Source organism: Ascaphus truei, chromosome 10, assembly GCF_040206685.1.
Source record: "Ascaphus truei isolate aAscTru1 chromosome 10, aAscTru1.hap1, whole genome shotgun sequence".
Taxonomy (NCBI): Eukaryota; Metazoa; Chordata; class Amphibia; order Anura; family Ascaphidae; genus Ascaphus; species Ascaphus truei.
The window spans coordinates 21,416,138-21,433,822 of record NC_134492.1 but is presented as its reverse complement, the minus strand read 5'-3'; the positions used below and the strand labels follow the sequence as shown (position 1 = coordinate 21,433,822).

The following is a 17,685-nucleotide window of genomic DNA, read 5'->3' as shown; positions in this document are numbered from 1 at the left end:
CTTCAACCAGCTCGGATGAACGCAGCGACGTGCGTGCCGGGATACCTACACGAGTTGGTTACTCAGAATAACCGCACAGCCTAAATCCACTCACGGACCACGTGACTGAGCGATACATTGACATAGTAAATTATTTCACCCATACTGTATTGCACTATATATTTCTATTTTATTTTCATATGCACTTGGATCTATTTGCGGTCCTGGACTTCTGTTTCTGCCATTCGTTCATGACTTGAGTCCATCTTGGGAGCAGCACTTCCTCCAGCGACTGTATACATTTTATTATAAGATTTAATTCACAAGTGTGTTCGCTATAATTACCTTTAATAATATTTGCGCTTGATTTTTTCCCCCCCTTCTGTTTGTGTTACTTTTTCGGTGCCTGAGGGGCCCGCCACATATTAATATGCTAATAAAGGGTTAATGTAGACCCCCAACTCCTGTGTGTAAATCAAATCAAAATAGAAGAGGAAATCGACGGGGATGAGCTGGGGTTAAAAAAAACCCCTGTGCAGAACAAGAGGGGCTGTCTGTGTGTGAGAGAGAGGGGCTGTCTGTGTGTGAGAGAGAGGGGCTGTCTGTGAGAGAGAGGGGCTGTCTGTGTGAGAGAGAGGGGCTGCCTGTGCGAGAGAGGGGCTGTCGGTGCGAGAGAAGGGCTGCCTGTGTGAGAGAGAGGGGCTGTCTGTGTGTGAGAGAGAGGGGCTGTCTGTGTGTGAGAGAGGGGCTGTCTGTGTGAGAGAGAGGGGCTGTCTGTGTGAGAGAGAGGGGCTGCCTGTGCGAGAGAGGGGCTGTCAGTGCGAGAGAAGGGCTGCCTGTGTGAGAGAGAGGGGCTGTCTGTGTGTGAGAGAGAGGGGCTGTCTGTGTGTGAGAGAGAGGGGCTGCCTGTGCGAGAGAGAGAGGGGCTGCCTGTGCGAGAGAGAGGGGCATGCACAGGGATAGCGCACAACAGCCACTTGGTACGTCCCCGCAGTCACATACAAGCCACAAAGCTGCCCCCTCAGTAAACAGTCAGACAGTTCACTACTTTAAAATGGGACAGACTGTAAAAGTTTAAAATACACATCTATTTATAGCCTGTGGATGTGGGACTGTGCGGGACCCATTCTGTAATGAGAGCAGCGCACGGCACAGCGGTGAATGTCGTGCTGTATACAATAAGTGGGGCAGCAGGTGCTGTGACCCAGTTGTATACACAGTAAAGAGTTTAGCACCTGTCAGAGCCGGGATATCTGTCCGGCTGGTGAGTGAGCTGCTCTGTCTTTGTTCTGGTGTCACTGTGTTTCATGTCTGTGTAAAGCTACCAAACGTCCTACTTAACCCGAGACCGTCCCAATTTGCGGGGCTCTGTGCAGGAGCACAAAGAACAGCACGTGGAACTGCACAAAATATCAAAATCATGTCACACACACAGCACCAGCACCAGGGTTTCTCTTCAATAAAGTGTGGGAATTGGGGTTTTAGCCCATAGAATAAAAACTGCGGAATGGGGCGGGGTCGCGGCTTTCTCACCGCCACCCCGTCCCCGCTGGTGTTGGGCTACAGAGGGACCCTCCACTGCAGCCATTCTGCCACCGGCCGCACCTACAATAAGGTATGTTTTAAGGTATGGGGTTAACTTATTAATGGGTTTTAGCGGTTAGGGTAAGGGGCTATGGTTTTTAGGGTAGGGGGTAGCGTTAGCATGAGGTGTTTTTAGGCTAAAGTTAGGGACTTACCTTGGCGTTGAAGTGGAGTGTCCCCGCGGTGAGGTCACTTGCGGCTAAATGCCGGCAGTCACTTGGTCGCGGCGAAAACGCCTGCGACCAAATGTCCTAGACCGTAAAAACTGCCACTCCTAGAACATTAAAACAAATGTAGGGTAAAAAAAGAATTTTGTAAAATTGTTATTTGGTTTTGTTCGTTTAACTCCATTAACTGGGCCTGTTACAGGTATTCATCTTGCTCTACATTCATTTGTATTTTCTATGAGAAACCACTATGAAATAATAATGCTATAATTGTGGTATATCACATTATAGTATGTTGTAATATACCATGCTATATTATATAATGGCTCGGACTGTACAGCAGGCTTGAGAGGAGCTCTGCGTCAGTGTTGCCCTGTTTCTGTTCCAGGCAGCGGTCACTTACGGGCAGTCTGACCTGAGACAGAGGTGTCTGGCATTCATCGAACGCTTCACTCGGGTGAGACATCTGTCCGCTATGCCATGTGTCTTTATGTGAGTTTGTGGCCGCCTGTATGTGCTGCGGTGTTTGTGATGTACTTTGTACATGTGTGTGGCTGAGCTGTATTCAAGGCTGAAGGAGCGGCTCAGTGAGTAAAGACACTGACTTTGTACACAATGACACCAAGTTTGAATTTAGGGGAACCTGGTTCAATTCCCGGTGTCTGCTTCTTGTGACCTTGGACAAGTCACTTTATCTCCCTGTGCCTCAGGCACCAAAATCATAGATTGTAAGCTCCACGGGGCAGGGACTGTGTCTGTAACATTCCTATGTGCTGCGTACCGCACGCTGTGCTGTAATTGTGCCGTGCTTTGAATCCCATTGTGAGAATAGCATTATATGAAAAACATTTTATTATTATTGCTCTGTGTGTTTCTTTCTATGAATGTATTTTTCTCATTGTGTACCTAATGTTTGCTTGCGTGCATGTGCCGTGTGTGCTTAGTTTTCTATTGCTGTGGGGAGCGGGGAGCGTGTCTGTCTCTGGTTGTCTGTTTGTGTTGGTCTATTTCTGTGTGTGTGTGTGTGTGTGTTTTGTTTGCTCTGTTTATCAGTAAGTGTATTTTTAGTTTCTCAGTGCGTAAATATTAGTTTTACTGGAACACCATAAATGAACCCCCACCCCCCACATAGGAACATGCAGCCACCTCTCAGCTGCAAACTCCAGCAGCTGCTCTGCGCACTGATCTGCATGACGGATTACTAAAGGGAAGAGGTCCGAGGTCAGAAGACACCTCCCATACCTCATGCTTGCCTCTGACTATTGGTCAGATCTTTCCCCTATCTTTGTGCCTGTCCCTTTGTCCCTCTGTTCCTGATCCTGTGTCTTATAATGCTATTGTCACGTAGGATGTGATGCATACAGCTGCCATCTGCTGTCACACTGAATGCCGCGTAACTTAACCCCTTAACCTGAGTATGGTAGGTAAAAAAAGGGACATAATCCCTCCAACACAAAGAGAAATGTGGTAAAACGCGCCTGTTCTGCCGTACGAGAGCCTGATTCCTATCCTAGTGCCATGTATCCTAGTAGCTTTTTCTTTCTTTTTTTGTATGGCGCTGACAGGGTACACAGTGCTGTGCAGAGACGTTTTGCAGGCACAAGTCCCTGCCCAGATGAGCTTACAATCAATTTTTTTGGTGCCTGAGGTACAGGGCGACAAAGTGACTTAGCCAAGGACACAAGGAGCTGACACCGGGAATTGAACCAGTTCCCTTGCTTTAAACTCTGTCATTGTTTTCAAAGTCGGTGCCTTTACTCACCGAGCCACCTATATACTATACATATACTATACTATAAATATACTGTATATCTTTGATAAAGCACTTTGCGTGTGAAATGCGTTAGAGTGTCAGCTTCGTTACTATCATTCATGTTTTTTAAGATTCAATAAACCCTTTTTATTTGCTCATCCCGTTTTACCTTTTGTGTCTGCTGTGCACCGGCATTTTTTTCCACCGGGGATTTTACCTCGTCTCTGTTAAACAGACACAGGGTGCCATGTGCCTAAACTAAAACCAAGGACACAGAATATCCAGGCTTTTTATTGCGTCTCCTATATGTTCCCACATGGGATGGCTTATTTTAATATGAAATCTGGTCTCATTCTCACAGGAAATCATTAAGACTCAGAGTTTCCGGGAGCTCTCAGATCTGGGACTTCTAAGCATCCTGCAGAGCAACCGGCTGGCCATTGACGAGGTGCCTCTTATCCAGGCCGTGCGGGAATGGGCTCACGTCAGCTCTGTGAGTGCCCCTGAGGCCGAAGCATTGCTCTATATCTCATCTCGGCTTCTTGAGAGGCAACCTGGGCTGTATGACATAAAAGTAGTTGCAGTGCTAAGTGATATCTTAACTACAGTATGTGTTGCCAAGTTTGAGGAGTCAGGTGGGGCCAATATTTTGGCAGACTTTAATCTCGTCACTGCCAGGGTGGCCAGAAACACTCAGACACAAACATGCTTATATACTGCAAATTGTAAGCCTACGCTTTCTGTCTCAGGCGGTCCTTGACATACCTATCTCTGTGGTGGCAGCTGATGCAGTGAGGGAGCTGCGCCTCTTCCTTCTGTCCCCTGAGGAGCTGACTACTCTGGAGAGAGAAAACCGCAAGGATGAGCTCATACCGGTCAGATACTTGTAACTCCTTTACTGTGAGAAGGGGGCCTGCAACACAAAGACAGACACACAATATCTGCTGGTTTATAATGTTCCTATGTAGTGATCTTTCTCATATTCTGCAGGAGAGCCACATTGCTCAAGCATGGAAGTTTCACGCCCTGAAGAAGATTAGTGAACCTCAGCCCCATCTGTTCCACCGGCGGAAGGGGACCCTGCAGAGAGAACATCACCGCTACCTGGAACCCCCTTCCAAGTGAGGATGTGTTTGTCGGGGTTACAAATCTGCATGCACATTTACAGCTTGTGCCAGCATTGGCGACCGCCACGGGACATGTGAACACGTAACCTGCAGTGCGTCAATATGTGGATATACTCCGCTTCTTTGTAAACTATTTTACAAAAGTGTACATGTATGAAATGAAAAATGACTTTTTTTATATTTATGTATATTTGTTATTTATGTAGCACCCAAAATATATGCAGCGTTTTACAAAATAGATAGTAGTTTACAGGAAATGTATAATACAAGAAGTGCAACAAATATAAAATCATCAAACGTGAGCTTGCAATCTAAGGGGCTAATCCTAAAAGCTCAGAACGATGACGAAACGATGACACAGTGATAGTCTGAACACTTTCAAGTCGCTGGTGTTTTTAGCCAATCGCAGTCGAGAATGAATCGGTGGCGGAAGTTTTATCTTTTTTTTCCCACCACAGCTCTAGACAAGATTAGTCGGGATACATCTGTACAGTCCGTTTTAGGACCAAAATGTACCAACGGCAAAGACCAATTTAAAGCAGCAATACTACTTTCCAACTTTTGTTATATTTCTTTTATTTGTAAACGTAAAGTATGTGACAATGTATAATTCTATATTCTTACCTAAATTGGCAATCGTTTGGTACTCCTGTTATAAATCTGTCAAAATCCTGATTGCGTGCCTAACGTAATGGCTGCTTCAAGGGCCGCCAACAGGGGGAGACAGCCGGGGTTGGCGTCCCGGGCCCGGTGAGTGAGGGGGCCTGGCCGCCCGGCCTCCCTGCCGGACACATGTCCACTGTTGGCGGCCGTGTCAGCAGTTTCCTCTACTGCCACCCAGTAGTGGTGTGCTTCAGCCTGCAGGACCCCCCATGTGTCTTCCCTCCCTCAAAGCCACTCGGGCCCTAGGCCTCCGGATCCTCAGCCCCCCCACTCCAGGCCCTACCGGCATCCTTTGGCCCAACCCCCCAGGCCCAACTGGAATCTTTTGCCCCCAGGCCCTACCGGAATCCTCTTCCTCCCCAGACCCTACTGGCATCCTCCGCCCCCGCCCCCCCTACCGGCATCCTCAACGGGCCACGTGCAGCGGGCTGTAGTGGCACCCAGGCCTTAACGCGGCCTCCTCAGGCACACCCCCCCACCCGGTTGAAACCTCCTGAGTCACCCCACTCCCATTCCCCCAGGTTGAAGCCTCCCCCCGTAGGCCGATTGAAGCCCCCCCCCCCCCTGCGGGCCAGTTGAAGGCTCCCGAGTACCCCCCAGGACCGGTTGAAGCCTCCCCCCGTGAACCGATGAAACGCCCCCCTTGCGAACCGGTTGAAGAGGTACTATAATTAATACTCGTCAATACTGTACCCCTTACACCCATACTTAACCCCCCCAGGCCTATACTTAACCCCCCAGGCCTATACTTAACCCACCACCCCAGGACCATACCTTACCAGCCTGAGGCAGCTCGCCAAACCACCCTACTAGCAGCATTAGGTGAGGCGCACCGGTCCTTCTGTAAGTTTTTACCTCCCTAAGGACAACATCATTACGTAGTAATTTCATTACAATTGCAGATTTCTTGGTTATTTGCAGTGTTCGACAAACCTATACATTTGCTCGCCCCGGGCGAGTGGATTTAACCCCCGGGCGAGTAAATATTGGCCCAAGCAGCACACGTGTGGTACTAGGTGGCGAGTAGATTTTTTTGTGTGGCGAGTAGATTTTTTGGTGATTTGTCAACCACTGGTTATTTGAATAAGTGCACAACGTAATATTTACGTTTTAATATTAAGTATTTTTTTATTTGCACATTGGTATGAGTTGTGATTGGAAGTGATACTAATTAATTGAAGAGTTCTCGAATTAAGGGTCAAACAACCTGCTTTGTAGTTCTGGTTATCTTACGTTAGAGGAAACTGTATATTCCATATCTTATATTATAGTAAAGCACAAAAGTCCAGTTTCCAATGTTTTTTTCAGTATTATAATAACAAGAAAACATTTCATTTAAAGTTGTGTCCGAATTTTTTTTTTTTCGTGTTACGTATGCTATGGGTTGGGGGGGGGGAGGCGCTATGGGTTGGGGGGGGCTGCCCCTTTCATTTGTCCTGGGCCCCATGATTTCTGTCGGTGGCCCTGGCTGCTTCAGTCAATGTAAGGCTGCGCTTATAGTGCCGGTCACGCGTCGTCGCGTGAAAACAAATTAATTATCACCGTCTTCGGCGCTTATAGTGCCTGCGACACCGCGACCAAGCGACAGCGCTACCAAAAATCTGGTAATCACTGTTGTTCGGTTTTTTTTCAGCTACTGTCTCCCCTTGCGGCCAATCAGAGAGCTTCTCTGTCCCTCTGCCCTCCCCCTTTCTGATGTCACTGGCCTTGTAGCCAGCGACGTCGCCTAAACTTTAAATACAACTATCGCAACTGCGACGGGTGACGTCGCCGGCAGTATTAGCGCAGCCTTACTCAGCAGGTGGGTTAAAACCTGCTATAGAAATCAAAGGATGCTTTAAAACTCATTAAAAAATGTCATTAAGAGTTGAATTTTTAAAAAAAAAGAAAAAACGGTCACTATTATCTAATACAACAGAACTGATTTAAAAAAAAAAAAAAACCCATATAAGATTTCACATGTTTTGCTGCTTTAAGGGATTATGTCTAGGTGATTCAGCTTTTTTTTTTAGGACGATGTCGGCATTTTATATACAGTATAGGTATTTTTAATTATGGGAGTGTGAGCATTGAAACTGACGTATGCAAATCCCATTTAAGAATAAACACTTTGCTGATTTCCAAAGAAACCAAAACATGTAATTATTTTGTTTAGGTGTGATTTGCATTTGATTAAAGTTCTTTAAGGGACAATGTATGTGTATCTATTGTTTACAGAATTAAACAACAAAAAAAGGTAGCGCTAATAAAATAACCTGGTGATGGCCAGCAGCCTGGGATGTAACTCTGACACCCAAGGTCAGATATGATAGAGAAGGAAAATGTTATATCTATAGCCCAAAGTCACAACAAACAAAAGGATATAAAGCAGCCAGATGGACGTAGATGTCCACTAGAGCCCTCCTCGTGTAGGCGGTCAAATCATGTAAAAATAAAAACAAACATAGTGTAATACAGTAAATGACATTAACACAAAAACAGTGACACCACTAACAAACGCTAAAAACTAACAAATGCTGAGACAAACAGATGACTGAAAAGTAAAAAAGGCATTTAATACAATAACTGATGGTTCAGTACAACTAAAAACACACAATGTGAGAAGTCCCTATGGTATCCTGTAGCTAGCTGGAATGCCCGCTTACCGGAGCACAGCTGGTAACAGGCAGTGGATAATTGGAGAGTATCCCCTCTCATACGACGCCGGTTTAGCTCCTGCCCGTCTCCTAGGCGTCTGCCACGTGCAATCGTCTGGCTGCCGGGGAGTCAGTGGATGTAGCAGCTATCACAGCTTCACAGGGCAGAATAAGCGGTTTAGGCTCCTTCCCTATGTCCTCCGTGGTGTAGACATTAGCAGAAGCGCTCGGCGTCAGAGAAAATACACCGCAATAACACCAGCTCCTCGCGGTGACGTGGGGAGCTAATGGCGGCAAATTCAAAAGTGTTCCAGTGAGGGAGCTGCACAGCTCGGCTTGCGGGGATCAGATTCGCTGTATGGAACGCACAGTGATACCTGGGACCACCCTACGCGTTTCGGAAGGCTGCGCTTCCCTCAGGGGTTAAAAAAGTACTTTTATTGTATTAAATGCCTTTTTTACTTTTCAGTCATCTGTTTGTCTCAGCATTTGTTAGTTTTTAGTGTTTGTTAGTGGTGTCACTGTTTTTGTGTTAATGTCATTTACTGTATTACACTATGTTTGTTTTTAATTTTTTACATGATTTGACCGCCTACACGAGGAGGGCTCTAGTGGACATCTTCTTCCATCTGGCTGCTTTATATCCTTTTGTTTGGTGTGACTTGGGGCCTAGCGCCATAGATATAACATTTTCCTTCTCTATTGTTTACAGAATGTTATTTTATTAAGTGGAAGTTCCCATTGACATCAGAGTGAAACTATAACACTGGATGGTTTTACCCCACACACACAGGCTTCTAACACATTATTACCCCGTGTCCGCTTTATTCTGTTTAGGTTCCGGGCTGATATTACCACTTACACACACACAAAATAATAATGTTAATACAACACGTGGAATAAACTCAAAGCACACAGCAGAAGAAGAGCTTAGAAAGTGTCCTGGGTTTCCAGGCTGGCAGTTCAGAATGAAGAATTGGGTTTTTTTTCTTCTTCGGCCTCGGTCCCGCTGCGCTCGGTGGCGCGGGCGGCCACACGCGAGTTCCCCACCAGCAGGGGAATCCTGCGGAGCCGGTCCCGGTCCCCCCTGGCTGCACAGCTTACTACACGCTGTGGCGCGTCAGCCGCTATGGGATACAAGAGAATGGTGATCCCTAGCGTTGACGCGTCACGTGGTGTGGCTGTGAGCCAATGGGGAGGGGAGGCTTCGGGAGGAGGAGAGGCTTCGGGGAGTGGGGAGGAGTGTGGAGTGAAAGCAGCGTGAGTGCTTGTCTGTGTGTGTGTATGTGTCTGAGTGCCTGTCTGTGTGTGTATGTGTCTGAGTGCCTGTCTGTGTGTGTATGTGTGTGCCTGAGTGCGTGAGTGTCTGCCTCTGTCTGTGTGTGTGTGTGTTGCTTTACTTACCTTCAATCAGCAGCCTGAGCCGTGGAGGGAGGGGGGGGGAGAGTAGCGGGTCCCTCCGCTCAAGCCACGCCCCCCCTCCCGCTCAAGCCTCCCACTCCCGCCCACCTCCCGCTCCCTACAGACCGCATATCGCGGTCTGTGTATGTCAGCGCCCCGCCTGTCTGCAGTGCGGGCGCGCTGACTCTGGGAGCGGGGCCTTAGCCTTCTCCTGTGGATTTGGAGGAACAGATTTGTGCTACATCTGTACAGTCCCTCCCAGGGCGAACATGTACCAGTGGCAACGACATGTTTAAGGGATTTGTCTGGGAGATTGATTGCTTTTTTTTTTTTTTTTACAAGACATCAATATTCTGTATTACTTCCAGAAGTATTTTTACCGGAGCGTGAACCTTGTTAGCTGAAGTATAAGCAGGGTTTTATTTCCTCCCGCTCCTCCCTGCCCATGCAAAGCGCCCGTATCGCTCACCTCTTCTCTGTCGCTGGTCTTTGGGGGGGGCCTTTATAGATCTCTGCGCATTCAGCCCTTAATCACTTACGCGGCAATTCTCCTAACACCGGCTATGGTAACGGGTGACTTACGGCACTGATCCTGATTCCTGATGGATGTCTTTCTACGAAAATCCGACACCTGGCCGTGGAAGCATTTTCAATAATGTTTTAAATTTAGATTTTCAGCATGGTGAGCGGAGAATTGGAAGCGGTTTGATTTCCTCTGGGGTGCTCCTTTCTGTCTGGTGTCACTGTGTGTTCAACAAGCGTTTGCACACCCAGAAGACCCTACCCTTGTTTATTGGCTGTCTGACAAGGGCATGGGGTGTAATATATAGATTATATATATATCTATATCTCTGACAAACGCTTCCCCATTCAGAGTCCCCAAAGAAACCACATATTTGCCAAGGTTGGGTTAAAGCGGCAAGCCAAGCGCTTTATTTTTACATGGTTTGTATTGTCATTTTTTTTTACACCGTGTTGAAGCAGGGGGTCTACGGAGCTGATCCCCATTAATTATCTTCCGTAGATGGGGGGTGCCAGCAGCTGCGCTATTCGGCTGCCAGGATTCACATTATTGCGGCGTTTCAAAGCTCCTGCGCCCTGCAGCCAATAGGAAGCCGTGACGTCATCCGGTTCGGCTTCCTATTGGCTCCCGTGACGTGGGAGCTTTAAACTTTTAAACCCCAGTTAGCTCAGCCAAACGGCTACCGGCACCCCTTACGGAGGTAAGTATCTCTGGAAACGGGGTCCCCGGAGCTGAAATTAATGGGGTTCAGCTCTGGAGGATCCCCTGCTTCAATCCTGGGTAAAAAAAAAAATTCAAAAAAGGTGCTTGGGTTGCTCCTTGGAGTACCAGAAAGGAGAAGGGTCAACAACATCTAATTAGTATAAAAGCATAATTCTGCGTTCCAACTGAAAATAGAAACTTTTTCATATTTAAGCGTGATTACATTTGCGTACGGAATTTTGGGCTAGATTCACTCAATGTTGATGTAGGTCAATGCGGTAAAATGTAAGGGTTATTTAAAAAAAAAAAAAAAAAAAATGCGTATCGGTTGTTTCCAGAATTGTTATTTTATTTTGTCATTGGAAGTTCCCATTTACATAAGAGTGAAACTGATACTGGATGCGTTTATCACCAGACGTTCCATCGTTCCCTGTGTCAGCTTTACTCGGACAGGGAAAGTACTTTCAGGGCTTTGCTGAGATCACCTGGAATGTGTGCCGTGTAGAAAACCTTTCAGTGTTTGTTATCACTGGCCTTGGAGCACAAGTGATTGTGATACCAGTGTGAGGGCCGTTAAAGGTTTTACGTATCACAAAATGTTTGTCGTATTTTATCTCTAATAAATATAAAGCACAGCAGTTCGCCACTTCTCCTTCTACCTTCTGTTTTCCAGTGACCTGAGGCACACCAGATGTTACTTTGTCCATCCTATTACAGTTGTAAACCCTCCCGCCCTCCCCTATGGGATTACCATGGCCTTAAGGGGTTACTGGTGCAGATCCAGATAGGGTAAATACCTTTTCCTATTACATGGGGCTAGGGGCTAGTCAACCGACACTAAACCCCGCCCAGTGTTGCCTGGAGACAGACGACACTGGCAATATATGTTGGAAAGAGAAGGTTCAAGAGTTTTAGGTTCCTGGAGGAATGAGTGTGGAGGAGCCCCCGTGTATATAGTTAAGAGGTATGTTCCTGAGTACATGGGAAGGAACAGTCCCTGTTTTGTTGAGTTTTAGTTAGGGACAGTGCCCCTTCAGGTAGGTTCTAGTCATTCACAGAAGAAGAGGATGTACTCTATAGAGGTCCCCAAGAGGGAGGCCCCAGAGTGCAAATGGACCAGCTCTACAGGAAGGTCCGCACAGGCCTCAGATATACTTTGTCATTGAATGACCATTCCTAGACAAGAGCGCCCTGTAGATCAGTTCTCTACATTGAGTCAGCCAGGGCCTGGAAAGGGGCCCCCTAGTGACAGAGTGTAATGGACATTATGCAGAATGGGAACAAGACAATTGGTCAGAAACTTGCCAAGTGTCCACAACTCCTCAGCGTGTTGAGAGGGCACCCGAGGATGCAATAGTCAAGAGTACAATCAGTCCAAATGGAACTGATGACACCTGTAACTATGTGTACTGCGTATGGATGATACGAGCCCTAGTAAAAGAGAGCAAATAAAGAGTGTTGTTTGTACTACAAAACTTTCTGGCGCCCATCATTTCTACCATTTGCTACCTCATCGCCCGGCCACATGAAGCCTGCACCCTGAGTAGCCACTAATGGGACATTGATGTAGACACCATAGGAGCCGGGCAGGGAGGGTTACACAGTATTATATTTGTTGCAATAAAACTGGAAATATATTTTGTGTGTATACTAAGAACACTTGCAATGCAAGTTCTGCACAGTATCCATCAATTCCTCTGTTAGATTTACTGTCATAAACTTCTTCTGCATTCCCCTCTACATGGGGTCAGAGCCAGTGGCGTCCAACACACAGAGTTTGCCTTTCCCTGTGCTAGGAGTAGAAGGTAAATGTGGTTACAAACGACCGGTTCCTCTGCCTGCTCCTTTACCGAGTGTGAGTGGTACGATTCAAGCGATCAGAACGTAAGAATGACCTCTCCGGTTCTCTGTGCTGGAAGTGGGAGGGAACGGAGTGTGTTCTGGAAAGAATCCCCATATCACAAAACTGACATGAAAAGACCGAGCCTAATGTAATCTAATTGATGTTTTTAGATAATATCTCCTTGTGTCTGTGTAGTCTCACAATGATCAAAGTCTCCCCGACCATCAAAACTGGTTAAAAAAAATTCAGCATCAAATTTGTTCAAGGGAGGGGGGGGGGGGGGGGAACCTTGTTTGTTTCCAGTTAGATTTTCTTCTTTGATTAAAATGTTACTTGGGCGTGTGCACTTGCTACATATTGATCTAATTTGATCAATGTTATAATTTCTTTATGGCAGTGTTTTTGAACCAGGAAGCCTTGCGTTCCCCGAGCATCCTTAAAGGGTTGCCTGCAATGTTCTGTATTTGATATAATTTTCAAATGACCAGAAGAATTTACTATGCATCTGATCACAGAGTTGCTATTAAACATGGTTGAGGGTTCCTCAGAATTTTTCACATGGGGTTCCTTAACCAAAAAAGGTTGGAAACCACTGCTCTACGGAGACCAATGCTGTTTGTTATGCTTCATACATATTGTTTTCCCCACCCTATATTTTCCTTGCATAATGCCAGATACATAATTCTGCATTGCGCTCCCCGCGGCGCTCTGATGTAAGGAGGGAGGGATGCAGGGGAAGTGGATCAGACTATTAATATACCCAGCAAGCTGCAAAATGTTATAAATAAAGAACTTTGTCCTGCTGACCTTGCTAGCAGAATGCAGCCACGCCGAGGGAACAAAGTAACAATCCCTTGTAGGTGCCCAGTGTGTATTCCTGTTTGTGTCTCCGTTTGGATCTTTTGTTTGCCCAAATGGACCAGCATTCAAATTCCTCATGCGCTCTCTTCAAAGTGTTGTGTTCCACCGATTTTAATGAATCATTAACCCCTTTGCTGTCCCCTGTAATTTAAGGTTAACGTTGGCAACGGAGAGACCTCTGTCCCTCATCACACAGTGGCCACTTTTCCATTAACGAAGTATGTTTTGCACAATGAGACAGTGGCATAGCATAGCATAGCATAGCCTTGTTATTTTGTAGCTGCTGATTCTGTGGAATTGCGGTATCTTTTAGGCTTTAGTTCAGGGGGGCTCAACTCCAGTCCTCAAGCCCACCCAAAAGGTCAGGTTTTCAGGATATCCCAGCTTCAGCACAGGTGGCTCAATCAGAGGCTCAGTCTTGTGATGGCAACGCCAGTTGACGTCGTGGAGCCATGTTGATGGGACCACGCAGGAGGAGATTCCGCCGCCGGAGAAGGTAGGAGAGTTAAATATCGTATATAAAGAAAAAAAAGAAATTGAATTGGAAAAAGTCTTAGACTTCAACAGAAGGTGACAACCCTGACTGTGCTGAAGCAGGGATATCCTTTAAACCTGACCTGTTGTCGGGCCTTGAGGACTGCAGTTGGCCACTCCTGTTGTAACTATTCTATATGGAAGGAAACCTGCAGGACCCGGTCTGTGTGAACCTGTCCCTGGATATCAGTGGAGGGTATTACTAAGAAACCGCCATTACTCCTTAACCCATTGCTTCCTGTATCAATGCATTGCAGGCTCCATGGCAGCAAAGGGTTTAAGGGAAAGGAAGAGCATGACTCCTCTTACAGCCTACACACACACACACGCACACGTGCTATTATAATAATTTATTAATGTACTTAGGAGCTATTCACTGGCACCCGAGCCTGGCAGCTGAAGACAAAAGTGACCTTTAACCTGACATCCAGGCAGCTGGCAGGACTGGGGAACCAGCCATCTGTACAACAGCCCTATTGCTTATTTAATGTTCTACTTGACATTAAGGCGACACGAGTAGTTTGCATGCAATATTAAGCAGGGTGTCTGTCTACTGCTCATACTACATGTACACACACGTGTTAAAGTAGCAATCCAAGCGGGCTATTTTTTTTTTAACATGGGATTGAAGCAGTGGGTCTTTGTTGCTGAACCCCATTAATTTGAGCTCCGGGGTCCCCCTGTTTCAGGGGATACCTCTGTAGGGCGTGCCGTTAGCCACTCAGCGAGCAGGGTTCACACTATAGCAGCGTTTCAAAGCTTCCTCGCCTCGAGGGCCAATAGGAAGCCATGACGTCATGAGGTTCGGCTTCCTATTGGCCTGCGTGACCCGGGAGTTTTAAACTTTGACGATATACCAGCACCCCCTATTTAGGTACGTGTCTCAGGAACCCTCTAACACAATTGTGTGCCAGATATCAACTGACGTCTGTGAGTGTTTTTAACCGTTTGTTTATGGGTCAATAAAATGCAGACCTCACTATGAGCCGCGCACTCTCTTCTCTTTTATTTTTCACATATCTCATGAAGCAAGGGGTCTCCGGTACGGAAATTAACGGGGTTCAGCTCCAGAGACCGTCTGCTTCAATCCTGTTACAAAAACAGTAGTAACATTTTTTTAAAGCATGCCGTCCTACTAGGGATTGTGAATGTGTCAAAACGTGTCTCGCAATTTATTTATTTTGCAAACTTTGAGTGACTTTCGCCAAAGTCGCCAAATTTTGCATTGCTTGAAAATGTCCCAAAGATCACAAATTTCCGCAGAGAATGAGCTATTTCGGAAAATTGCTTGATTAAAAAAAAAGTGTGGCGAATCGCTTATGAAGTATTGCACATCCCTACTAGGTCCAACAGAGCGACACATATTGGAAGAGTAACTAAGAGTAATTAAGTGAAAGCAATCAACCATGTAACACCTCTAACAATTGCATAATGTTTGCATGCGTGTGTGTAAATGTGTGTTTGTGTGTGTGTGTGTGTGTGTGTGTGTGTGTGTGTGTGTGTGTGTGTGTGTGTGTGTGTGTGTGTGTGTGTGTGTGTGTGTGTGTGTGTGTGTGTATTCAGTGGACCGAAAGGTTGGATATATGTGCAAGTTTCTTTAATACAGTTTTTACCTGCTTATACCTTGAGTGCTGCTGTCTCTTTACCTTTGCTGGTAATGTATGCTTTATTATTTTTTATGACATAAGCACCAGGTCATTATATCACTACAGGAGTGCCAGATATTCATGATTTGTATGTATGTATGTGTGTGTGTGTATATATATATATATATATATATATATATATATATATATATATATATATATATATATATATATATCTTGATTCAAAGTAATATTGTCTGTTTAAACAACAAACTGTTTTTTTTTTGTTTCTTTAAAACATGGCCCCAAGAAAAGATAATGCTACATCATAAATCAGTACTAAGTATGACTGATCACCCCACTGTCTGCACTTCACGTTCTAATCCCTTTTCAGACAACAACAGGAACCGCACTGTGAAGAAGGACTGTCCTGCTGGTTTATACTATGGGATCAGAGAGAAAAGCAACGCAAGGCACAAACGGATTTGAATTAATCTAATTTCTTTTAAGCCAAAACACAAAGTTTCGACCCATAGGTCTTTTTCAAGTGAGATCAAGGGGCATACTCTGGGATGACAGCTCCATACAAACGGAATATTTCAGGCGTGGTAATGTCCCAATATCCCAGTGGATTTATATGGATCAGATCTGTCTGTTAATGAAAAATTCCCTCAAATTCAATATTTTATTCCCCTGCCAACGCCTGATAAATCTAATAATCATCCATTGATATTCGGAATCCCTAGTCTGGGGTTATTAATACGAGTGGTGTTAATGCTTACTGCCAGTGGGGCATTGATTTACAATGTGGGTGTCTCTACCTTTAACCTATCCAGCCAGGGTATTTTTATTGCCCAGTATCCCTGTTCTTCTGCAATCCTATTCAGCTACCTTACACCTACTTTAAATCCTATATTAAACTATTCTGCCCACCATACTCCATGACATCCTAAGGCTCCTGATCCAGTCCTGCGACACTAGTGCTTTGTGGTTCAGACGATCATCCTTCATTCCCATAGGACTCCCAATCTCACCATGACATGGAAAGAGGCTAACATTGACAACACTGTATCTTCTGGTCCCGCTCTTCTCCTTCCTTCTTATTCCCTTTCTTTGTCCTAATTGTGGTCATCTTGTCCCCTCTTCTTGTTTATACGCCTATTTTAATCGGTTGGGTGAGACGTTTATCGTTTTACCCAATATGGCAGTGTTTATAAACGAGGCTTAATAGGCACCCTTGGGTTCCCCGGGCATCCCTAAAGGGTTCCCTGCAATTTTCAGGTCATTTGAAAATAGTACTAATACAGAAGAATTTACAATGCATCGCTATTAGAGAGGGTTGGGGTTCCTCACAATGCATGTGATCTCGGACGCGCTATTAGAGAGGGTTGGGGGTCCTTACAATGCATCTGATCTCAGACGCACTATTAGAGAGGGTTGGGGATCCTCACAATGCATGTGATCTCAGACGCGCTATTAGAGAGGGTTGGGGTTCCTTACAATGCATCTCATCTCAGACGCGCTATTAGAGTGGGTTGGGGTTCCTAACAATGCTTGTGATCTCAGACGCGCTATTAGAGAGGGTTGGGGTTCCTTACAATGCATCTCATCTCAGACGCGCTATTAGAGTGGGTTGGGGTTCCTCACAATGCATGTGATCTCGGACGTGGTATTAGAGAGGGTTGGGGTTCCTCACAATGCATCTTATCTCAGACGCGCTATTAGAGAGGGTTGGGTTTCCTTACAATGCATCTGATCTCAGACGCGCTATTAGAGAGGGTTGGGGATCCTTACAATGCATCTTATCTCAGACGCGCTATTAGAGAGGGTTGGGTTTCCTTACAATGCATCTGATCTCAGACGCGCTATTAGAGAGGGTTGGGGATCCTTACAATGCATCTGATCTCAGACACGCTATTAGAGAGGGTCGGGGATCCTTACAATGCATCTCATCTCAGACGCGCTATTAGAGTGGGTTGGGGTTCCTCACAATGCATGTGATCTCGGACGTGGTATTAGAGAGGGTTGGGGTTCCTCACAATGCATCTGATCTCAGACACACTGTTAGAGAGAGTTGGGGTTCCTTACAATGCATCTGATCTCAGACGCGCTATTAGAGAGGGTTGGGGTTCCTTACAATGCATCTGATCTCAGACACGCTGTTAGAGTGGGTTGGGGTTCCACAGAATTTCACATAGAATTCCTTAACCAAAAAAAGGTTGGAACCCACTACATTATGGATTAGTCTTCTGAAAACGATTTGATTACTTAATATTGTGTTCATTGTTTAGAGAGATGGTTGTGGTATATTAATGCATTTACACGT

The 17,685-nt window shown here is 45.8% G+C and overlaps 1 protein-coding gene across 2 annotated transcripts in view; it reads left to right on the top strand.

Annotated features, from left to right (window-relative positions):
* BTBD19 (BTB domain containing 19) overlaps positions 1 to 6,659 on the top strand; it is a 35,956-nt gene extending 29,297 nt beyond the window's left edge. For both annotated transcript variants that reach the window (XM_075616166.1, XM_075616165.1), the window contains 4 exons: positions 2,119 to 2,187; positions 3,845 to 3,976; positions 4,233 to 4,358; positions 4,474 to 6,659. In XM_075616166.1, coding sequence (XP_075472281.1) covers positions 2,119 to 2,187; positions 3,845 to 3,976; positions 4,233 to 4,358; positions 4,474 to 4,608 — 462 coding nt within the window. In that variant the 3' untranslated portion in view covers positions 4,609 to 6,659. The remainder of the gene's footprint in view (positions 1 to 2,118; positions 2,188 to 3,844; positions 3,977 to 4,232; positions 4,359 to 4,473) is intronic.
* Positions 6,660 to 17,685: the final 11,026 nt, after the last annotated feature.